Genomic DNA, 25740 nt, shown 5'->3' with positions numbered 1-25740 from the left:
CGCGTCGTCGACCAGAACGGACGATTGCTCGATTTTCACGGAGAGGAGATCACCATCAGATTGCACGTGCGACAGCGACAGCGAGCGTGAGATGCTCGTATTGAATGGAGTGGAGTGCACGCAGAGAGATAACGCATTCTTTACAAAGCTGGTAACATCACCGCTCGATAACGCTCGCTCATCCAACTGCGTTAGCAAGAAGAAGCTCAGTTCGTCGACGTTAAATTTTTACAATCTTTGGGATTCGTGGTGCACAACTTTTAAGATGACTGATATCTTAAACATTAAAGACGAGCCGATCTTTGACGATCGCATCGTCAAGATTGAGACTCACACATACAACCCGTTCGCTAATACAACATTCGGGTACAGCGACGAAATAAGAATACCCATACAGCAACAGGATCTGTACACACTGCCGTACGAAAGCTTTCTATATGTCGAAGGAAAACTGACGAAGAACAAAGTGGTCCACGATGCTCATGTGGCATTGGGAAATAATTGCGTCGCGTTCATATTCGATGAGATTCGATATGAACTCAATGGTGTGAAGATTGATCGTAATAGAAATGTGGGTATAACTAGCACGTTCAAAAACTATGTAACAGTGTCATCCGACAGAAGCGTGATTCTACGGAATGCCGGCTGGGATGCGCAGACTACTGCAGCCGGATTTTAATTTCTGTGTACCGCTTTACGTACTGCTGGGATTTTGCGAAGATTACAAACGCGTGGTGATTAACGCTCGTCACGAGTTGATTTTAATACGAGCGCGCAACGACAACAATTGTCTGACGGGAGATCCGGCGGTAGAGCTAACGCTCGAATTATTCAAAGTACAGTGGCGAATGCCGCATGTGTTATTGAGCGAGATAAATAAGCTGTCGATGCTGCGCGCTTTGGAGAGCGGACGATATCTGAGCATGGCTTTTCGCTCGTGGGATTTGTACGAATTTCCACTCTTGCAGAGCACAATCAAGCATTCGTGGCCATCAAGACGGCTACTCAGCTCGAGAAGTCGCGCTACGTTATTTTCGCTATGCAAACAGGTCGAAAAAATGTCATGTCCGAGGATATAAGTCGATTCGACGACTGCAAATTAACCAATGCGAAACTTTACCTGAATTCGGAATGTTATCCGTACGATGACTTGAATCTGGATTTTGATAAAAACAGATGTGCGATTCTGTATTTCTGCAAGGGCTACTACGGATATGAGTATCTCGAGCCGAGTCTCACTTTTACAACTTTTTTACGTAATGGTCCATTCGTGATCGATTGCTCTCGAACGAATCAATCAAGAGTGGCACCGTGGACGTGCGATTAGACTTTGAATGTAAAGAGGATGTACCTGCAAATACAACAGCCTATTGTCTCATCATACACGATCGCGTGGTTCAGTATAATCCATTGATCAATGTTGTGCGCAAAATCACCTAAGTGCACCTCTAACACGAGAGATCTACGATACGTCGCAATCGACTGCAGTCTTCTAGACAACATGCTCGTGCCAACGTTCGTGGATCTGCAAGGATTCATCGTTAACAAGAAATTTATTGTGAAGGAAGTGGCAGTGCTGAAACAGGGGACTGTTCTCACGCATTACATTTTTACGAGTCCCGTGCCATGGAAATTTTTGACAAGATCCGACAGGTCTTGCGCCTCCTGGTTGATTGCTTATCACCATGGATTGCAATGGGAGGATGGGACGATTCCGTACAACGAGGCAAAACGTCTAATTACGATGGCTGTATTTGAAGATGATGCTGTCGTGTATGTCAAGGGACGCGAGAAACGAACGTGGCTGCGGAACTTGCTTCAGGACGATGAGCGAGAACGCATGTACATTGAGACCCTGCAGTTTACGAAGACATGGAATCTTTATCTAATCTAGATGTTACTAATATTATACGATGTGGACATGTTAAGAATTGCGCGTTACAAAATGTATTGAAAATATATAACTGATGATTGCAAAAGAATTTTTTAAATAAAAATACGTTAACGTATTTATTATGTATTTCTTTTCCCTTCCTTTGTAATGTATAAACATATGTATAAACGTATGTATAAACGTACGTATGTGTGTATAAACGTATGTATAAACGTATGTACGTATGCATAAACGTACGTATGTATAAACGTATGTATAAATGTATGTATAAACGTATGTACGTATATATGTACGTATGTATGTACATATGTATAAACATATGTATAAATGTATGTACGTATGTACGTGTGTATAAACGTATGTATAAACATATGTATAAATTCATGACAAAGAAAATACGTAGAAAGACTTGATAAAACGTGTCACAACATGTTCGAAATTCTTGGAAAGAGGGAGGACCTGTCTTCTCTCATCGATTCCAGAAGTATTACTATTTACACGGATGCAATCAGTCTTGCGATACCCGCTTGTACGAACGGTTGAAAAAATGTACGCTAAAGAGAGCAGTGCATCGTACGATGTGAAGAAGGAATATAACATGTAAGTTTCAACGTTCTATACACAAAAGAAACGTTTTTTAACATTATATATGTACACAGTACAGAGCATCGTGCGGTGCGTTTACTGAGCAGACGTTACGATCTGACGAATACGGGCTACAAATTTTTGGAAATTGGAATCAACGTTGGCTCACCGAGTTACGTGGAGATCGCCCTTGGAGATCATCGCGGACACGAACTATCGTTGTCTCTCGAAACGTGGAAGAGCCTCTACGAGCAGCGAGGAAATATTTACAAGCTGTTTCGAAACGGAATACAAGGATAATTTTATAAGCGTTGGACCGCTAACCGTCAGTATTTGCATGCTGAATTATGCTACGCTCGTACGTCTCGATTCTTCATCCGTATGCATTATGATGACCGAAACGACGCTACGCCGTATGTTTGACTTTAACGTATCGATGTAACGTTCGAACGATTAGCTCGTCGATATGGTAGATACCAAATATACACGATTCTTCAACATCGCATCTGAGAACATTATACGTGATAGCGACGTCTTCAATGGATATCAGCTCGTCGATTGCGAACTATTAGCTTTAGTTTTTAATAAGTATGAAAACCAGTGTAATAAGATGTAAATAAAATATTTTTGTTTGCATTATTTCATGTGTATAGTCTTTTATTTCTCATCCTTTGCCTCGACACGCCAGGAAAAACCATAAAAACTGTATCGTACAAAAGAAACTCGTACTCTATTAATTCTTCCATCCTTTCTTCACTCATAGCACGTTACGCGCGCTCTATCTTTCTCTAACATGCAAGCCTTTATTATCGATGCATTTTTAAAGAAAAACATGGTTAAATTTTGATAACAAAAAAAAAGGAGCCCTATTGTGTAGGAGCCCTATTGTGTAGGAGCCCTATTGTGTAGGAGCCTAGACCTTTCTCCTGCGTTAGGTATCCCCCGCGCCTACAAGTACCACCCCGCGTTCCCCTCTAGCCCCTGGGTTAGAACCCGCTTTCCTTTACTATTCCTATCCTCCTTTCTCGCTCGAAGAAATTTGACGAAATCCTTATGGCCAGTCTCTGATTAAAGGGTTTCTAGGGTACATACTCCCGCAGCTCTCGCAGAGATATCCGAAAAGGGTTTCGTTTGCGCAACTCCCTCTGCCCTATGCAACCGTTGGCATAGATGGTAGCTTACACCTTGACTTGGAGGGCGACGAGGGGTTTCTCTTTGTTGGCTACAATTACACCCTTGAGGCGGGTTACCTCTGAGTGTAGTCGTAATCCTCTTTACCACATTAAAGTGGAAATATCTATTCAGGAGAGAATTCTGATAAAAAATTAGATACATTTTTTAATCTTACATCTTTGCATCGTACTATACATTGTCTGCAGGTGCTGTTTATCTCGATTTACCCGCTACATTATTGACCCAAAACGTGGACGAAAATAAGATCGCTAAGGTTTTATGCTGTCCACCGCCACCGCTATTGTATCCTGATGCGAAATTAATCGAGCAGGCAGCAAATTTATTGATAAAAGCGAAGAAACCTTTGGTGATAGTCGGCAAGGGTAAACGCATAGATTTATAGAAAATTTTTATTATACTAATCATTTTTTCTCTTCCTTTTTCCATTATACTTTTTGTATACGCAGGAGCCGCTTACGGTCGAGCTGAAGATCCGGTGAGAGAGCTTATCTATTCGACAGATTTACCTTTTTTAACAACCCCGATGGGAAAGGGCGTTGTACCGGATGAGGATGAACGTTGCGTCTCCAGCGCGCGAACGTATGCCTTGCTACATTCTGATGTCATTTTGTTGCTAGGTGCGCGATTAAATTGGATGTTGCATTTTGGACGGCCACCCAGATTTCAAAATAATGTCAAAGTTATACAGGTAAATCGGTGATTCTTTATATGATTTCTTAAGAATACGACGAAGCGATGTATCAGAATTTTTAAAAGATCTTGACGAGATTTCCATGCAATCTCCTGGATATATTTTCGAAAATGCCCACATTTTCATGAATTTTGGCAGAAACACTCTAAATGACGTCAAATGAATACTCTTAAATGGATTTTCGTTGACAAAGAATCGCAATTTGCTTCTTAGAGAGTATATAACTTTGAAATGTTTCTTTACAACGAATTTTTCAACTGTTAATAACGTAATGTTAATTCTTTCGATATATCGTTTAATTTAAATCTTCGTATTATTCGCTGAAGAAGGATTTGTGTATTCCGAAACGTTCATTCATTTCTATATGTTCTTCGGATAATAAATGATGAAAATTTTTAATAAGAAGAATTTCTTTATATTATTGCAAAAACAAGCGTTTAGAATATATACCGACAAAGAAGTTTAATGCCCAAAATGTTTGAATAAAGTTATATACTTTATTTAAATTTGGCATTAAACTTCTTTAAAATAAGTTATTACATGTGAAAAGTCGTGCGCTCCTAAACAGGGGGGGGGGGGGAGGAAGATGGAGCGAAAGTCACTTCGTGGAAAGTCGTGCACTCCTAGGCAACATTTACGAAATTTTATTCCAACGATAACTTTGTGTAAACATTTTTTGGCATTAAACCTTCATGTCAGTGAAAATCCATTTAAGAACATCATTTAGAGTATAGTTTCCCAACTCTTTTTGACTCATCGCCCTCTTTCTATAATAAATTTTTTTTGTTCAGCGCTCCCTTGGCGAATAAACTGGTAAATCGGGTAAACTATCTCTAAAATAAAACAACAAAAAGAAAATTATACAGAAATAAATAAAAAATATTACTCACACAGCGGCGCTCTATTAATAAACCTGACAAAACATACACAGATGCATTTACTTCGATCATTCATTCATCGTACAAGAAAACATTAGCCGAAAAAATAACACATAATAAAAAAAAATCTTATCATACAGCTTAAACCCACATGTAATCCATATGGAAGGTTGATTGACGTATTTGATTCTTATAAAAATGCATAATTATAATATTTGTATAATCAAGTGAATGTTTAAGTGTTTATTTAGAAAATATTTAGGGGATTAAATTTCTCTGGCGTGTTCTTTTGCCAACTTGTTCTTCAATACTTTTATTGCCCTTAGGACTAGCAACGTCTCCCCAGATCTCTTCAACGTGCACCGAGGGGCGATAACGCCCACGTTAAGAACTTATGATTATTAGAGCATTTCTGCCAAAATTCACGACAATCGGACGTCTGCCGTTTTCGGAAATTCATCCGGAATCATGCCTTAAAATTTAGAATACTTAAGGAAATCATCCCATATATAGTCCCATTTTAATTTCCCCAGGCAAATATCTTGAAAAATATGGAAGACATAGAAAGATGTTTCAGACAAAAGTTGTATGGTTTAGAAGGGGCCATATTTTGATCATGTTGCCTTTCTTCTAGGTGGAAGCGCCAAAAGATATGAAGGCCTCTATTTTTTAAAGTAGAATTGTATGATTTTTTTTACACAATATGATTCTTTTCATTATTCTGCATAAAAGTATTAAGGTATCAAAAAAACAAATAGTTTATGAATTATTCAATATTTTATGTCAATATATACCAAAATAAAGTATAAAATATCTCATAAATTGGTTTTATCACTATCTTAATACTTTTATATACAGAATAATTAAAGAAATTGTATTATGTAAAAAAAAATTATATAATTCCATTTAAAAAAGTGGAAGTGATCTTCATCTTTTTGACGCCTTTACCTAGAAAAAAAAACATGACCAAAATACGTCCCCATCTAAATCATGCAACTTTTGTCTGAAATATTTTTCTATATCTTTCATATTTTTCGAGATATTTGTCTGAGAAATTAAAATGGGCACTCTGTATATGTATACAGGAGAAAGACAAAAACCTGTAATATAATCGAATCGAGGAATGATTCCTTGCACAAAAATAAGTCGAAAGTATAGAATAAATTTTTTTCGTTCGAAACTTTTTTGTGAACAAAATTCTCTTTTAATAAAATTAATTAAATTTATAATTATTTTTTTGTCATATATATTTTCTTTAATCCTGCCACTCGTGAAGTCGTATGAACGTTATGTAAATCTGCGTTTACAGTGTATTTCTACAAGTCGTTTTCATTAACAACACGTGCAATGCGACTTTCAAACTTAATTTTCTCGGAAACGAAGAAGCCTCAGAAAAAGTTTATTCTACAGTTTCCATTTTTTTGTATAAAAAATGGAAAATTATCCTTCATCCTGTTATATTATGGACTCCTACTCTGTAATAAATGTATATTTTTTACAAAATTGAATAAGTGTTGTGAAAAATAGTTTTTAATATTAATTTAAGAATCAAATCTTTTACTAGGGTAAAATTCTATACTATAATATTATATTATAATTCTATACTATAATTCTATACTATAATATAATATGAAGAAATCGGAAAAGATAATTTCGGATTAATGTACAACTGCTGCAATTATTCCGTAGATCGATTTGTGTGCTGAAGAATTGCACAATTCTGTATTATCTGCCGTTGCTATTCAATCAGACATTGCACTTGCAACAGAATATCTGTCAAATACATTGAGAAGTCGAAAATGGCGCATTGATCAAAATCATCCGTGGTGGAAGGAGCTCACGGCGAAAGCCGAACAGAATAAACAATCAGTTCACGTGAGCCCTGTTTTAATTATTAATTGAATAAAGATTCTTTCTTTGTATGATCAATTTGCATACTTTCGTTTATAGCGGATGTCGATGAACATTAGTGTGCCACTGAATTATTACACCGTATTTAAGCATATTCAAGATGTTATACCAAAAGGTGAATATATTTTCTTGAATATATCATTTAGATACATACGTTAATTAAAATTGTAGAAGTATCTGTTTTTTATCGTTGAAAAAATATCATAAGCATGTATTTTATTTTATATAATTAACAATTAACAATTAGAAAAAGGAATCAATAATAAAAATTTCTTTCTTATGTATTGATTTGCAATATTAGTTAAAAAAATTATACATGCTTAATATTATATTATAAGTGATTTTATATATATATATATTATATCTATAATAATATTAGATCTAGAAAGTATAAATTGTATAATTATAATATTTTTTCATATATATAGATTGCATTATTTGTTCCGAGGGAGCTAATACAATGGACATCGGACGAACCATTCTCTTGAACAATTTGCCTCGCCATAGATTAGACGCCGGTACGTTTGGCACTATGGGTGTAGGGCTTGGATTTGCAATCGCAGCTGCTCTTTATTGCAAAGATAATGCGCCGAAAAAAAGAGTAATTTGTGTGGAAGGAGACAGTGCCTTCGGATTCTCCGGCATGGAGATCGAAACCATGTTTCGGTAACGTAATAAGCTATTGCCTGGAACTAAAAAACGATTGTTTTTCGAAATCCTTTAATGCAATTTAATGCAATCCTAATCCTTTAATGCAATTTTATTAATTCATACGATCATTCGACATGTAAATAAGTTAAAAAATAAAAATGCTATTAAACATCGCGGTGCGTTTCGGAGATGTTAATAAAAAGTGTTATTTTTCAAATTATTTTTAATACATCTCGAAAACGACGCAGAATATGAAAAAATTTCAAAAGAACTTTTTTTGTAGGAAATTAAATTAATTTCCTATCAATTAGGCATATAAAAATTTTTTTTTCAATACCAAAATAGAAAAAGAAAAAAATAACGAAATTTGCTAAAATTTTCAATTTTTACTTTTTGCATAATAACTTTTTTTCTATCAGTCCAAACGCTTTTGTCATTATTAGAGAAAAAAAGTAGACATTGTAACGAAAAAATGAGAGGTCAAACAAGAGCTTTTTGATCAATGATGACCGAGATATCGTTAACGCAAGTTACCAATCGGACGTTTCTAATCGGTTTTCCAATATCTTGAATTTATTCTAATTTTATGTTATTGAAACTTTCTTTTATTGCAATTATCAATCAAAACATGTCAAGGAGGAACAATTACGACAACGTCCAAAACATTGGAAGCTGAGGAAGACAATTTAAACGCTGATGTGGACAATAAAATTGACATCAATATTGAGAATTGTACGATTATATTATAATTGATTTTTATTGAAAATGACATTGGTTTTTATAACATTCTATAGCACACAATTAATTGATTGTTTATTATTTACATGTCGGATGATCGTATGAATCAATAAAATTGCATTAAGAAATTTGCTTTTAAAACCCTCCAGGCAATAAACTATCTCGGTAGAATTATTAAGATAAGAAAAATCTCATTTCACGAGCGAAGAATATAATATCTATCCTTTCTTTTTAGTTATAAACTACCGGTGATTATTATAATCATAAATAATAATGGCATATACAGCGGTTTCGATAACGAAACTTTCAAACAGATACAGGCATCCGGAGAGCCTACGCAAGTGTACGCATTTCTCTACATAATCTTAATATAAAAAAATTATATTTTAAATATTTAGATAATTTAACTTAAGGTTCACTGCAACCATCTGGATTAAAACATTAAAACAAGGAAAATAAACAAAGAAAATTCTTGCAAGCTGTATATATTAAAATATATTTTTTAAATAAAACATTTGCAATTGATGGAATAGATTTATAAAATATATCGAAAACTCTCTTTATGTTCCGGTAATAAAAAAATAATCATATATTTGAATTATGCTTACCAGAAAATGAAACAAACTTCTATATATTTATATCTATGTGATGTATTTATGAAGTTGTCAAATTAAGATAATATAATTTTTTATTCTATTTCGAAATAAAAGGAGTTGGTACATTTTTTAAGTGTATTCTATCAAATGCAAATATTGTTTTATTGAAAAATATTTTTATTTTAATATATTTCGCAAGAATTTTCATTATATATTTTCTCTGTTTCTGACATCATTAATCTATGGTTAGAAGCTTTAAAAGATATATAATTATAAGACGTTTTATAGGTAATTAATATAAGGTAATTAATTATATTTAATTTTAATTTTATTTTTTAGATATTTTCGACTTTATTAGTTTGTTTCATATATCGAAATATTTGCAAATCCAGATACTTTTACATTGATTATTAAAATTACATTTTTAGGACACCTCCGTATTCACTAACATCTGAAACTCATTATGAGAAATTGATGGAAATGTTTGGCAGGAAAGGATATTTTTGCACTACTGTGGAGGACATTCAGCAAGCATTGAAATTATCTCTCAAGGTAAGATTATTATTAAAATAAGATTGTCATTCCTTTAAAAATTGAAAAGAACTGCTTAAATGTTAAAATATCGTTTCAGGTGATGGACAGTCCTAGTTTAATAAACATCATGATTAACCCGCAAGCAGATCGAAAGAAACAACAATTCAACTGGCTAACAGAATCAAAATTATAGATGTGCCGCAATCAAAATACTTTATGAATATCTATGATTTTCTCCAATATTTTTTTTTCAGAAAATCATTTTTTACATATCTTTAATTAACTCTATTATTCATATGGTTTTTTTTAATTACTTGCGTAGAGTGTTTCTGACATTATATATAATATATATATATATGTCTCAATTTTCATTGTTCTCTTTAATAATTTACAATTAAAAAAAATTGACAATATTTTATTACATCCTTTAGATAAAGATAAATATAAATTTTTTTATTGTAAAACAATTTGCGCTAAATATAGTAATGTGTATAAGTTATAGCGTCCATGTATATTTAACGAATTTATAAGGGTGGGATATTTTGAACAGCAAGTAATGATGGGTTAGCATAATTATAGATATTAGATGAAGTGTCTTTTGATACTGTAACGTGAATACATAACTGAGGAATGACAATCTGAACTGAATCTTAACTGCTTAAATAATTCGGTGTTAATTATATACACACACACACACACACACACACACACACACACACACACACACCCGCACGCGCGCACATCCGTGTTCTAAAAATGTGTGATCTTTTATTTCTATTTGATTTTAACAATTCTATTTTTTAAGTTTTAATACGTTTAACAATGCTTCATGTTCCGTGATGATTAACAACGCTGTATCTTTGTCAATTTGTGTGAATGACATTATGGACATGTGAGCTAATTACTTGTATCATTCTCTTGCTGAGGAGGACTCAGAGAATAGAAACGTTCAAAATAAAGAAGAAATCAATACAATATCTGAATATTGATTGTTCAAAAATAATTGCACCGTTTATCGTTGCTGACTCTTATTAGCCTATTATTGTATATTTATCTTTTGGTATTACTAATTTAGTTCTGATGATGATAGCATTTCAAGACCGAAAAAGATTTTAGCACATGATTTGTAGAATTTGGATATGTATATAAAAATTCACTCTGAAATATTTAAGTACTAAGATACGTTTTGATCGAAAATAAGTTTATTTCTTTTAATTTTCGACGGTTTAATATAAATTGTAATTGTTTAAGTACCTAAAACCAGTTCAGATCATATAAGGTTTTCGTTTCCCAATTTAACATAATTGTTTTATAAATTATTAATTAATATCAAAAAATAAAATACAAATCAATAATATAGCCTGATATGGACTAAACAATCAAATACAAGCAAATTTATTTATGTATATTTAAAATAGCATTTAATATTTTAATAAAATCATATACATACATTTCAGTTTATAGAGCCTTCTTCAGTTTAACTCTCAATTATATCTTTTAGTTAATTTATCTATTATTTTGCATACCTTTCAGTATGCAAAAAATAATAAGTAAATTAATTTCTTAAACCTATATAACTTACAAATATATGTATAGTAACAATAAGAATCGATAATCAATCAGACAACCAAAATCTTTTCCAATCACATGGGCGTATCCGGGAGGGGGAGGGAGGAGGGATTTGGAGGTCAAACCTCTCTCGAAATTTTTATCGATTGATGTCTAATAATTTTTAATGAGAATATTTAATAATTACTAATGAGAATATTTTATTTTGAATTGGTGATGTCATACTCTATCGAAGTCTCTTTAATTTTTAAATGTAAAAAACATACAACTTTATTTTCGACTTTGTGTGAGATTTTTGTAATTACATAAAATATTTTTTTCTTCTCTTATAAGACCATATAAATAATTTTTAATACTTCTGTTAGTTCAAGCTTTGACAAAATATGCAATACATAGGAAAAATTTTCGTAAGGTTTTCGTCTCGAAAAATAGAATATAATACGCTATAATTGATACATTCTTGTAATAATTGAATTGTTCTTCTTAAAAAAAAAAAAAAAAAATAAATAAAAGTTGATGTACAAAATGTAATATTTTTCCTTTTCAAAATGAAGTACAAGGAGACATAAATTAAAAATATCCAAATAGAATTCATTAATGTTAAAAATTATTGTAAATTACAACAACAAAATTGGTGCAGTGATGTTCTTTTTAGTACAATAGCAAAATCCATTTTTTTTTTGGTTGTCATTCCGATTGGTGCACGATACATATATCCCTGAGTTCATTGAAAATCTCCCCCAAAAAAATTCCACGATACGCCCACGTTCAATCATAAAATAATGATTTGTGAAAACGTAATCCTGTACATTCAACAATAAAAGTGAGCAGCAAAATGTGAAATTGTAAAATTGATAATAACAAATTCATTATTAGATGATCAAAATCACATTAAATCAATGTTTTTTGAAGAAGATCCAATTTAGATAAAAAAGTTTGTTTCTAGGTAAAAATGTAAAGTTTGACATCGAGAGTAACTAAACATAGAATAAATTTACTCTATATTTATAATTAATTTACTCTATAGTTATTTGGTATTTTATTTGGTCTCTTATTGACGAGTTATAAGGATAACTCAATAAAAATACAAGTCATAGAAAAAAAAACTTATTTTTAATATTATCTATTTTAATATTAATTTTATATTATAATAACTTTTTAATATTATAACAACTTTTTATTAATAGTTTATAAAAATGTATAGTAAATATGTGAATTATCAAGATATAAAATAGTATAAAGATATATAATGTACTATAATAAATAAAATGTACTTAAAAATTAAGTGTTTTAGGAATTTATTTACTTATTTGATCCAACTTCTCCGTAACATTCGTGGATGTGCTCGAATTCAGTAAATCTGATTCTAACCTGTTATTACGCTCGCTTTCATGGATAATTTCTGCTACGTTCACTCCCATTTTTTGAACTTTCTTGGACAATGTTTGATTCGCAGCATTGACTACTGTACGCAGGTGTCCGTTTTCCTTCGTAAGTTCCTTGATCATCTCCAGCTCTTTCTTTCTGAAAGTTAAAAAATCAACCCAACTGCAATCCAACTGTCATCATAACTGATCATTATCAGTTTCACAAAAAGTAACTATAAAAATTTTACATTTTCAGACTAACGCCATGGATGGAAATTAATGTCTTCTGAATTTGTATCTCGACAGATGAATTTGTATTATCAGTTTCCATATTGTGATCAGATCTCATTGCTATGTTTATAAAAGTTATTCATGTATTCACATCTGGGTTATTGTGAAAAATGGGCTTATTCATTGATTTCGATAAAATTAGACTCATTCGACGCGTTTTTACACGAAATGAACGAATCTGACAAAAAAAAGTGTCGCTCTGTTTCGCGAATCGAAATATTAAACGTTAAAGTTGATGACTATTCAGGTTAGGAAACCTAGGCTGTCCAGCATAGGTCTGTTCGACTTGCTTACACTAGGTTTGTTCGCGTCGAACACCCCAATATGCGATTAAATGTTAAAATAAAATAATAAAATAAAGTAAAATAAAATAAAATAACATAAAAAATAAAATAAATAAAATAAAATAAATAAAATTAGAAAAATTAAAAAAATAAAAGGAAATAATATTAATATAATAAAATAGAATCGATTCCCCGCTGCATGAGTAGGTACCCTTAAGGTAAATTTTCATGAGCTGCTCGAACCGGCTGTTTCAGTAACAATAAGGATCACGTGATCAAAATTGACGAATATCAAGCGTCCATTTTGATCACGTGACCCATTTTGTCATTGAAACAGCTGATTAAGGCCATGGCACATAAAAAACTTAAAGCAGTGAAACATAAGCAGTAAAGAGATCAACATATTGGATTGGCTTCTGTTATGGCCTTAACGGACTCTACTGATTGATCAATTTTCTTACTGCTTACGTTTTACCGCTTAAGTTTTTTTATGTGCCATCGCCCTTAGGGCTGCCACACACAAAATTCCGTAACAGTATGCGTAAAGTGTCAACTTAAGCTGATGAACCAATTAGAATGCTGCTTTAGATTATGTAATCTAACGAAAATAGAAATATATATATATATATATATATATATATATAAAATAAACTTATCCATAATCCACTAAACTATAAATACACTGAAATGGGCATCTCCGCTATGAACCATAGAAAATCGTGGCATCAATTGATCAGCGCCATTTTAATTGGTCAGCATAAGAGCAAATCAGAAGCTTTCAGGTGCTTATGCGCACTTACGTTTAGTGTTCTTTAGTGAGATGCATATGTTAGCATATTGTATGTTAAGATCATCGTGTGTGTGGGGTTGTATTTAAAAGATTACTTTGAAATATTATAAAATCGCGTGATTGTAAAATGTGCGAAGCATCAACATGAACTGCTGTATGCCTGGGCAGAGAAGTAAAAAAGGCATTTCATTTCATGAGTAAGAATTTTTGTATTAAATATATCAATTTCTGCACATGTGTTAATATTGATGTAGGATATGAAAAGTGTTATTAATGTTATTTTTTTATTAAATGTACTAATAAAATTAAAGTGACATTATTTTTGTTTACATATCATTTATGTCCATATAAATTTCCATACATCGATAGTATGTACATTGATCGATCGCAGCGCCCGCGCGAACGCTTCTGATTCGTTCAAATATCGTCCCAACTAAAATGGCGGCTGATCAATTGCGGTCACGAATTTTCCTCTATGCCCATTCCAGTGTATATATAGTTTAGTGGTCTAGATATTCATACCATCCATGATCTGGACGGAGCCTTCGGGTGCGGAAGAGGATGATTTTAAGGGAGAAGGAGGCCGCCATATTGTCTGGAGACTGAACCAAAATGTAAAACCCAACCAACTATAGTCGAGCATTTCCCTGTTGTTTGACTGTAACAAGGGAATATTCTACTGTAGTTGGTTGGTTCTTATATTCTGATCCGATTTAAACTTGGTGGAAACTAGGCCATTGATAGCGTAAAATAATAAAATAATAAAAGAGCACAGACTCTTGCATAACGCATAACACATAATGCATAAGAAAATGAACTAATCAAAATCCTTTATTTTTTTTCCTTTCCATAAAATAAAGGACTCTGATTGGTTAATTTTCTTCTGCCTTATGTTTTATGCGTTATGCAAAAGTCTGTGCTCCCCGCTTATCCCTATGGCTGCGTTCTGTTTCACGCATTATTTATCCTTGTTATTCACCGAATGTTAAACAAGGATAAATGATGCATCATCCGCTTCATGCATGAAACGGAATGCAGCCTGTGTGTGATATCGCTGCTAGAAGTGCTGGATATCGTGACGAGAATAATAGTTGCTTTCCATTTACATCGATTCTCAGATAATTCTCACTTGTGACGTCATAACTCAGTTGAATTTCCTTTTACATTCTGACAAGTGAAATTTAATTGAGTTTTTGCCTATAATCTGCACAAGATTGAGACTGTGTGCTTTAGTGAGTCTCGTAAATTCATTTTAAAAGTCAGGTCCGAACTTGTGTTGTCTGTGATAATTTTTTATCAAACTTTTTGACATTTTTGGCAAATAATAGACGTTAATCTGAGTATGAAATACTCAGCTCATTTTAGACTCAGTTTCACTTGTATGCAAAAATGGAAAGCAACTAATATTGCGCATACAAAATTTTATATTTTTCTGAAATAAAATATCAACAATGCCACATTATGTTGCAATTGGCTGTAGTAATAAAAGCTACAGAAAAATTAAAGAGCAAATTAACCAAGAGCAAAATGTCGAAATAAGTTTTCGGTACATATTTATAATCTATATAATAAAAATAAAGATTCAATATGAAATAAATAATAAAAAAGAGACTATGAGTCAATAAGTCACTTTAATGCTAATCCGGAAATAATGTGAAATTAAATTTCATATAATTGAATAAACGTTTCGACCTACACAAGGTCATTATTAATGTCAACGTATCGACAATTACGAGTACAATTAAAGTCGTATAAAAATTAAAATTCTAATAATATCTAAAGCCATATTAAAATATTATTAATATAAAATTCGAGGCAGTATTATATATTTTATATAATTAATAATGTTTAACATAATTTTGGATTTTATTAGGATTTTTATGCAACCTTAACTGTTACTACTTGCAATTACCGGTTCTTTGTAACGTTAATTATGACCTTGTATACAGATCGAAATGTTTGTTCAATTATATGAAATTTAATTTTATATTTCTCGCTCTCTCTCTCTCTCTCTCTCTCTCTCTCTCTCTTTCTCTCTTTCTCTAATTTAGCATTAAATTAACTTGACTCATAGCTCCTTTTAATTACTTGATTTGTAAATATTTAACGGCTGTGTGCAATCGAAAATAATTTTCGGTTTATATTAAAAGATATAATAGGTATATATTGGGTCATCTAAAAAGTATCCACGGTTTTTTGTCACTAGATGTGTGTTGATGGTCATATATCTAGTGACAAAGTACCGCGGATACTTTTTAGATGACCCAATATATATTCATTATTTTTTTTTAATATAATAAGAAAATTATTTTTAATTGCATATAATCGTTGAATTAACTTTGTCTCACACAAAATCCTATTTTTATGTACTGCAAATACAAATAATATCATGATACATTATCGATTTTCTAATAGAGCGCTAAAATGTTGCCAGACAAGATGGCTGACTTCCCCATCGCGTGGATCTCGGTTCCCTTGCCCATAAGCTTTACGCTCCGTCCAGATTCTAGTCATTCCAGATATTTATACATCCATGGGTGAATCCGCTCCACTCTCCCCTTAATTCTCTCTGATATCATGGGTATACATATTTTATTATTTTTTTTTACAAGGATATAGTGAAAGATAAGAGTACGTGGTTTTGAAGAAAAATGGTAATCGAAGAAAAACTGGATCTTTCGAAAGAAAACCAAACGCAAAATGGAGTTACGACAAAAGAGCCGAGAACGTATTCCCTGGAAAGTATCCTTTCGTGAAAATTGTCCTTGGTTCTCCGAAGAAGAACTATCAGTGCCATATGCTTCTTCGTAACCTCTTGCTGTCGCGAATTATTGGGAATTGGGATATTAATCTATCAACACATATTAAAATCGTTGATAATATCCTGCTAGGACTGTCAAAGATGCCAATTTGATAATTTCTTATCTTTGCTTTCGATAAGTGAATTGTTTTGATATTATTTATGAGTATTTCCAACAAGGAATACAGTCAATATGGAATCTTTTCTAGCAAGGAATACAGATTATATTATTACGTTCTTGTTATTTGCAAGTATTAAAGATGAAATATTTCACTATGTTATATTGTGTTATTTATCTATTGCTGAAAAATGTCTACATCCTTATTGTTTGCCAATGTTAAGCAGATACGAATTATGTTATACAGGTTACACTGTATCCTCTTGCTGAAAAACACCAATAAGTTACATTCTATTTGATGCTTCTAACACTCTTTGAATAACTTCATCCTTATTCTTTATCAAGTGTCAAACAAGAACAAATAATTCTCACAAGTGTTGTGCGCCAAGTACAACTTGTCTATAGTGAATCATTACATTCTTGTTGTTTACCAATGGATATTTTCCATTTAGTGACATAAGTTAACACAAATGTTTTGTCTTTCTTGCCGGATCATAAGTAACAAAGATAGAATCATATTTCTGTCGACTTGTCATCAAATGGAACCTAATTAAACAATGGTGAAATGATTTACTGTCTCTTTCTTGGAAAACGTCTAGTATCATTAAAATTTATATTGCATTCACATGTATTTTCAATATTCTGTACTATATTAACTATATATACTATTTAATATAGAAGAGAAAAAAATTAAAATAATTAACACAGAGTTTTGTAGCATTAAAATTGTTTATATTATATTTTCAATATCTTGTACTATATATCTAATATAAAAAAGAAAAATGGAAATGATTAACGAAGACAAAATAGTACTATCTTCTACTAGGTTCTAGTGTTATAATAAATGTTTATTAAACTGATCAAATTGATGATGCAGTTAATTAACACAGCGAAAAATTTCTTAATTTGACTTAAAAATTGATTTTAATTCATATATTTAATTTATACAATTTCAATTTTTGTCCTTATCAATTCCTGACAAACATGTAGTTCTAAAGATAATCAAGGAAGCACAGCAACAACATGGGTTGAGACATGGCGATTACCAGCGGTATCGCGGTTATTGCTCAAGAAGGCTGAGAAGATTGCGGAAAGTATTGAAAGTGCCACAGGGCGACAGGCGTCATTTCAAGAGGAGAGATGTCACTGCGGCTATGGTTAGCGAGGATAAATTTTTACAAGTGCCCTTGATGATGGCTGAGCGAGCGTGGAGTTACGCGATGCAGCTACGTCAGGAATCTAATACAGAGCCAAGGAAGAAGTTTCATCTGATATCGAGACTCAAGAAAGCAGCTGCGTACTCTTTACAATTGCAAGATTTAATAGAGGTACATTTTTTTAGCATATAAGTATTTTAATATATTCTAAAATATTGTTTTTAATTTAATTATAACAAGAATTTTATTAATTTGTAATATAAATTGAAAAATAGATTGATAAAAAATTGTTGTAAAATTATGTTGATCAAAAACTTTGGGCTGTATATCATAATTTCTTCATTTTTTTCATTAATTATTTCTCTCTTGCCAAGACTATATTTTATAGTTTCATTATGTTTTCTCTGTTCAGAATATAAATTGTGATGCGCGTACGAAACTGGAGGCTCAGGCATACGTGGCCTGGATGAATGGTTCTCTGCAGTTTGAATTGCAACTGTGGAAACAGGCTATGGAAAACTTGAAGAAGGCCCAAGTGGTATATGGTAATCTGGCATCTGCATTGCCAGAATTAGAACAGGTCATATATAAGGCGCGAGTCGAGGAATTAGCACCTAGTCTTAGATACTGCGCTTATAACATTGGAGACACCAGTGCTATGGACGATCTTATGCAGATGCGCGGGCAATTGAGCGGCGAATTGATGGCCAGCTTAGACTCTCTGATAGCTCAGACGCGGGAAAAGCAAGCTAATATTGAGGAAGTGACATGGCGTGGAAAATCCTGCGGTACGGTGCCGCCACGAGCAGCTGGTCTGATCATTGCAGACTCTAGGCTGAATCAAGCTCTGGAAAGAGCTGCCACTAATCAGGCGAAGATCGATTTGCTGGAGGCGCATTTGATAGATTGTAAAGATGCTCTATTGGCAGTGCGTGATCATTTTAAAACCGAGTTGAAGAGCAAGGAGAATGACAAGTGGTCACCACAGCAACATCTGATCAATTATCTGCAATATATTCGACTGTCTCGCACGTTGGAACGCAATCTGACGCTGGTGAAGGCGGCAGAGGAATCGGAGAAAGCCAAGCCGCAGGACATAGTACGTCTGTACGAAGCAGCGTTGCACAATCTTGTGGAGATATCTCAATTGCAAGATGATGCAGAATTCTTGGAGGAACAGGAAGCAAAGACAAAATGTTACAGGGCCTTTAGATGTTTCTATATGGCCCAGAGTCTCGCCAACTTGCATCGTTGGCGTGAGGCTATGGCCTTGTATCAAAGATCACTGCAGCATGTTAAAGACGCACTTAAATACGACAAGATTCTTCCAGTCGAACTCAAAGAAGCTTTGTGCAAATTGGAAGTCTCTGTGGAGGCTGCACAGTATGCCGCTCATGCTCACAGCGTTTTGGAGGATGGTCAGGAAGAAGAAAGTGGAATTAATAAGCTTGCTAAAAATAAGAAACCATTGTATGAACGTTTGCACGAGTACAGAGAAGATCCGGCGCTTCTCACGAAGCAACCAAACGTCTATAAACTGCCACCAGCGATGCGCAGCATTCCCTGCAAACCTTTGTTCTTCGATCTGGCCTTCAATATGGTTGAATTCCCTGATCTGTCGCATAAAATGGGCGATCAGGCTAAGAGAGGGCAAGCTGGTCTCACTGGCTTTGTTAAGGGTCTTTGGGGTTGGGGAAATAAATGAATATTATATATATATATATATATATATATATATATATATATATATATATATAACAGCAGAAATTTTATATGCAAAAGAATTTGCGTTGTACAAGATATTGTACAGACAGTATTGGTTAAGTATTGTTTCTGCTGTGTCTTTATAATAGTTCAAAAAGCATTTTGTAAAACTCTTAGATTATGCATTGGAGATTGAGAGATTGCGAATTGAAAATTAGAATTTGACCAATCGGATAATTTTAATCCGTTTCATTCTCCTTGGTGGAACTATTTCCAATTCACAGTCCTCAACTTTCAATGCATAATCTGATACGAGTTTAAAGCAAATTGAACTTACATTGAATTAATATTGAGGGAAGAAATAAAATGGAATACTTAATGTATATCTATCATAAATTAAGATTCATTTCTTGCTTTTTGATTCTCCTTTCCTTTCTTACGATATGCAAGTATTATATATGATAAAATAGCATTCTTTATTTCTTTTACAACTCCATACACTATAAAAACAGTTATCTTACAAAGATACTTGTATGTACAATTTTATCTAGGATAGAGATGACGGTAAAGCATCACGAGCAAGTACCACATATAATGCTGAAAATCATGTATAGTACTAATATCATTTTCAAGCTTCCTTACTCTTGGTGAGTTCTTCGACTAATTTTCTAAACACCTGTGCGACTTGACTGTCGGGTAATGTCACCAAAACACTTTGCCCCTTGTCTGCTAACTTGCCGACTTGTGGATCTATTGGTACTTTAGCTAGAAATGGAACCTTCACCATCTCGGAGAGGGCTATCCCACCGCCTGAAGAGAATATATTGGTGCATTCCTGTGTAAAAAATAAGATTTATTAAAATTATATTGAACAATTACATTAATTACACAAAGGGCTATGATTCAAGCGGGATGTTCATTGCTCAATAATTATTAAATTTTATAAATAAAAAATACACAAACGTTTTTACCCCTATTGGATTATTATCAATATGACAATTTAAAATAATCGATATAAAACATGGAATATTATATCATAATAGTGCGAATGAATTTTGTAAGACCATTTTTTTTTCTTTTTAATTGTTAACTAACATCTCGACTATTTTAAATTGTTGACCGATTATATGGTCAAGTTAAATTGTCATATTGATAATGATCTGATAAGAGTCGAAACGTTTGTGTATTTTTTGTTTACAAAAAAATTTAATAATTATTAAGCAATAAACATCTCACTTGACTCATAGTCCTTTGTATTATTAAGAGTGTGATTTAGTTTTGAGGGGTTTTTTCTCAAAAACTGATTTATTTAAAACAACATATCACGTAAACATTTAATAACTGTTGTGCGATCAACATTTAATTCTCTGGCAAGTTCTGACGTGGATTATGCTGGATTTTCATCCAATATTGCTTGCAAATCTGCGTTTTCAGCTTTTGTTGTTAACATTGGAATCACTATTTTTGAATCGATAGAACTAATATTTACATCCTAATTAATGGAGCAACATCATCCTAAGTTTCTATCAGAGTTCTATGACCTTTAGCCATTTTCTTCTGATTAAAAAACAAAAGCAATGTCGAAAATTCTCTTTAGGAAGCTTCATTTTTAACATATGTTTATTGCATCTATTGTTAGTAAATAACTAAATATCATGGAGTAATATTAAAGTAAAAAATAATAGCTGTGATTGGAATGTCTTCGACAACACTGACATTAATACTATCTCTTGCAAAACTTAAAAACTCCTCAAAACTAAATTACACTCTTAATATATATATTTTTAAAATTATTTGTTATATTATTATTAAATTGTTTACATTAATTACAATTGTAAATGGAAAAGAATACTTACTGTACATGAAGGACAGACAAAGCCACTCATATTTTCAATGATGCCGATTATATGAATACCAGTTTTTCTACAAAATGTCACCTCTCGAAGAACATCGTCTATTGCAACTGCTTGTGGAGTGGTCACTATTATCGCACCATCGCATTTTACATTTCTGTAATAATTTCAGTTCACAAATGTCTTATAACGTAGTTAAAAAGGTCTATTTTTTATTCTTGCATTCTCTAAATTTGAACTTGAAGATGAACTTATACTTGTTTTAGTTCAACTTATTGAATCATGTGTCTAGAGAGTGTAGGAATAAAAAAACAGACCTAAATATTGTAATTTATTTCATCTAAAATAAAATAAAAAAATACAAATGAACAAAGAAGACCATATTCGATCAAAGCAAGAATTTATTCCCAACATGTAATATTTTTGTATGAATCTTTTAATTTTTTTATTTCTGCAATAAATTCTTTGGATTTTAATACGTTTTAAAGATGCTTATTAGCATCAGTATTATTGGATTGCTTATCAATGTAATTTGTGATATTACGTACTTCAGCTTTAGTGTAGGACTATGTGTTCCACTGACAATTTCCAGTTTAACAAAAATATTATTAATCACTAAGACTCACTTTGATCGAATATGGCCTTTTTTCCTTATTTATGTTGAACATTTTTTTTGGTTGATCTTTACTTATTATTAAATATAAATTTTATACATGGATAATATTATTCACAGATTAACCTTAAATTCTCCATGACTGTAATGTGTTCATCAGAAGTGCCAGGTGGTGTGTCGATGATCAGATAATCGATATCCCGCCAAATCACATTTGATAAAAACTGTTTGATCATGCCATTCTTTTTAGGCCCGCGCCAGACTACACTATCGTTCTGACTTTTCAGGAGGAAACCAATCGACATGACAGATAGTTTCTGTTCTGAATCGGCAAACACTGGTATCCATCTATTAATTCATATGACTTATTAACAGCATACTTACTGCCCTATTCTGTAACTCTTAATTAACAATGTTGATATCATTATAGTATCGTTGCGCAGATTTTATATGATAAAAAAACTGCAACAGCACATAACAACATCGACATTGTTGTTAAAAGTTACAGAATAGAGCCTGATTATTATAATTATTATTAAAGAATTAATGCTCAAGTAATAAAGGACACACCCTTCAGAAGACTGGTGAACATCTTCCCCTTCTAAGTTCAGTAAGTAAGGCACACTGGGACCACAGAGATCGACATCCAAAATCCCAACCTATGATAATTCATAATTTGTTTTAATTATTTGGTGTTACAGATAATCGATTTTTCCATTTCATTTTTGAACATATAGTGTATCAAAATGATTTTACTTGTAAATATACTTGATGCTTGTCTTTTAATATAATTTTTTAAGGAGGATTTATGGATTTATAAATTGTGAATTTGGATTGCATTTGGTTTTAATTAATCAATTAATTTTTACTTAAGTTAGACTATATTTCAAAAAGTATAAATTAGAAAACTGGTTCATTGTAATTTATTTACTTTTTTGTTGCATCAATAACAATGTAGAACAGAGTTATAAAATTATTTTAAAGATATATTACTTGAAAGCATAATTATTAAATGAACCATGATGAAAATTTTTATATAAATTAATACTTGAGAAATATTGAGCAAATGATTTTATGGTTTTTTTTTAGAATTTTTCATTGTGTGAATTTTGAAATATTCTAAAAATTCTGAAATTTTTTATTATATAATTTCTGAAAAAGTATATTAAATTTTTTAAAATTTTATAGGATTTTCAGAAATTTATGAAATGGAAAGTCTTGAATAATTCAAAATTCACATATGTGAAGAATTCTAGAAAATATGTGTAGACTTTCTCAGTACTTACTTAAAAAATGATCTAATTTATATAAAGAATCTGAGAAATTTTCTAAAAAATTATAAAAATATTCAGAAATTTTGAAAAAATCTTAGTTTTTCTTTTACAAAAAATTCTGAAGAATTACATAAAAAATTGTGAGAAAAATTTTTATCAGGGTGTTTTAATACTGATTCTACAATAAATCGATAGTCAGAAATCTCAAGTCTTAACCAGTTTTAACCTAAATAGATGACTGAGTTTTTGCATCTACTAGACTAATTGTTAGTTGTACAACGAATCGAGTCGTTTAGAATTAGCTCGACTCTCTAATGGGAAGGAATAAAGTCGAATTTGATCAATCCTAAGAAAATCAGTAATCTCAGTTGTATAAGTTGATTGTTGGCCAACTTCACCGATTTACTGATAAGATTTAGAAACTACCGACGCATTGTAGAATCAACTATTCTTTCAGAACTTTTGTAATTTGTGGAGACTCGGATACACTCACTCGAAAGCCTGATTCCTTCAATGTAAGAGCCAGCTGAGTGCTGATCGTCGATTTGCCAACACCGCCTTTTCCTGAAAGTACTAACAGCACGTGCTTCACTCCCTCCAGCATTGTGGAAAAATTAGTAATTGATTGACGACGAGAAATCAAATTGGAAATGGATGACACGTACGCGATCGTGGAATGATATTACGACAGTTGTTCAGCAACAAAAAAGTATAAACGAGGTCACGTTGAGTTTTCACATAACCGACGATAATCAATCACGTTTGACCATGCGTAGAGTGTAAAACTTAAACGACTAACCAGCGTTATTGTATTATATTTCGCATATCGGATTGTAAGCATAACCTCAACGTGATATTTCAAGCGACAGTACGTACAGCGGTCAGCGCTATTCAGCGCTATTTACCCGATTTACCGTCAAATTGCGCAACTAGATATTGTTGCAAGTCATGAGGAAATATTGTATTTCAAGAATTCTTGAAAAGATTCAATTTATCATCGAACAATTGCAATTTTTAACATTTTTACATTTTGAAATTTAATTAGATTTTTGCAAAACTCGACTATCTATGCAAAGTTTTATTTATTTAGCAATGAAAACTGTTTATTTTTTCATTGCAAATTCCATTTAACATTTTTCTTAGAACTTTTACGAAATGGATCTTTGAAATATTTTTTTCAGAAATACTGAGAAAGTTACATCTTTTTTTAGAATTTTTTATATATGTGACTTTTGAAATATTCTAAAATTTCTAGAATTTTTATTCTCTCTCTCTCTCTCTCTCTATATATATATATATATGTAATTTTTTCAAAAATAAATTATACTGTAACTCAACATAACTTAGACAATAATTTAAGATATCTTAAACTTTTTCATCAGATAGAATGGGAAATCTTAGAGAAATTAAAATATTTCATAATTTATATATACGAAAAATTTTAGAAAATATTAACTTTTTCGATATTTTTGAAGAATCTCCCAATTATGTATTTAAAAAATCAGAGGAGTTTTATAAAAAAAATTATAAAATTATTCAGCAATTCTAAAATTTACATTTTAAAAAATTGTGTGAAGTTTTAAAAAAAATTTTCACCAAGGAATCATTTAATTAGATAAAAAATTTTATGTTCATGACTATTTAGCTTCCAATATTTAAATTTTATTATTTCGATATTAAACTTTAATATCGAATATTATTTTGAAAAACGTATTCCTCGCGCGGCATCCGCATGAAGTTATCGCTGCATGCGACGCGGCGCGGCATCCTGAATGCTGCCAGATATGCCTCGCATTCGCGCATGCGCGAAGTCTAAAGCGCCAGTAGAGTCGCGCCTAATCCGTTCGTGAAACTGGCGTCCTTACTCGCCCCAAAGAGAAATAGAATTACAAATATATAGAAATTAGAAATACCTCTTATTGTGAAGTATCAATTTCTACATTAACATTTACATTATCTATATGAGAAGTTATTCGGCATGCCTTGATAAATTATATCGACAACATTTAAGTGAAATATTACAAATTTTACACCAAGCTTTATTGTCATTTTCTGTCAATCAATCTTTAAAGATATTTTCGTCTAACCAAGATCTTTTAAATTTTCGAATACATATCTTTTTGTGGGCCTTTTTCCTGACTCCATTGCGATTTTCATTTTCTGACCTAAAATACTTTACCTCATTTCTATTTTCCTCTTGGGATTCTTCGCACCTCCTGTTGTCTTGTCTGGCGCGCAGACTTCGCGG

The 25740-nt window shown here is 32.1% G+C and overlaps 4 protein-coding genes across 8 annotated transcripts in view; 2 read left to right on the top strand and 2 right to left on the bottom strand.

Annotated features, from left to right (window-relative positions):
• Positions 1-10647, top strand: part of Hacl (2-hydroxyacyl-CoA lyase) — a 30547-nt gene extending 19900 nt beyond the window's left edge. For all 5 annotated transcript variants that reach the window (XM_087412887.1, XM_011070842.2, XM_087412890.1 and 2 more), the window contains 8 exons: positions 3859-4035; positions 4120-4361; positions 6932-7117; positions 7193-7268; positions 7582-7819; positions 8778-8885; positions 9567-9690; positions 9770-10647. In XM_087412887.1, coding sequence (XP_087269013.1) covers positions 3859-4035; positions 4120-4361; positions 6932-7117; positions 7193-7268; positions 7582-7819; positions 8778-8885; positions 9567-9690; positions 9770-9865 — 1247 coding nt within the window. In that variant the 3' untranslated portion in view covers positions 9866-10647. The remainder of the gene's footprint in view (positions 1-3858; positions 4036-4119; positions 4362-6931; positions 7118-7192; positions 7269-7581; positions 7820-8777; positions 8886-9566; positions 9691-9769) is intronic.
• A 1688-nt stretch (positions 10648-12335) lies between these two features.
• Positions 12336-13205, bottom strand: LOC105154990 (hypothetical protein). The gene is made up of 2 exons (XM_011070838.2): positions 12857-13205; positions 12336-12765 (listed from the first exon to the last, which is right to left on the bottom strand). Exons 1-2 carry the CDS (start codon positions 12955-12957, stop codon positions 12540-12542), a joined length of 327 nt encoding a protein of 108 aa, XP_011069140.1. The 5' UTR covers positions 12958-13205; the 3' UTR covers positions 12336-12539.
• Positions 13206-16391: 3186 nt separating this feature from the next.
• On the top strand, positions 16392-20135 carry Srp68 (signal recognition particle 68). Its single transcript, XM_087412852.1, has 3 exons — positions 16392-16715; positions 17882-18219; positions 18461-20135. The coding sequence occupies exons 1-3, from the start codon at positions 16625-16627 to the stop codon at positions 19751-19753; spliced, it is 1722 nt and encodes a 573-aa protein (XP_087268978.1). The 5' UTR covers positions 16392-16624; the 3' UTR covers positions 19754-20135.
• Positions 20136-20204: 69 nt separating this feature from the next.
• On the bottom strand, positions 20205-24419 carry Nubp2 (NUBP iron-sulfur cluster assembly factor 2). Its single transcript, XM_011070836.2, has 5 exons — positions 23986-24419; positions 22789-22877; positions 22345-22566; positions 21609-21762; positions 20205-20587 (listed from the first exon to the last, which is right to left on the bottom strand). Exons 1-5 carry the CDS (start codon positions 24094-24096, stop codon positions 20381-20383), a joined length of 783 nt encoding a protein of 260 aa, XP_011069138.1. The 5' UTR covers positions 24097-24419; the 3' UTR covers positions 20205-20380.
• Between the last annotated feature and the right edge of the window lie 1321 nt (positions 24420-25740).

This window comes from Acromyrmex echinatior, chromosome 13 (assembly GCF_024713525.1).
Source record: "Acromyrmex echinatior isolate Ae372 chromosome 13, ASM2471352v2, whole genome shotgun sequence".
NCBI classification, from domain to species: Eukaryota; Metazoa; Arthropoda; class Insecta; order Hymenoptera; family Formicidae; genus Acromyrmex; species Acromyrmex echinatior.
This window is presented reverse-complemented; position numbering and strand designations above follow the sequence as displayed.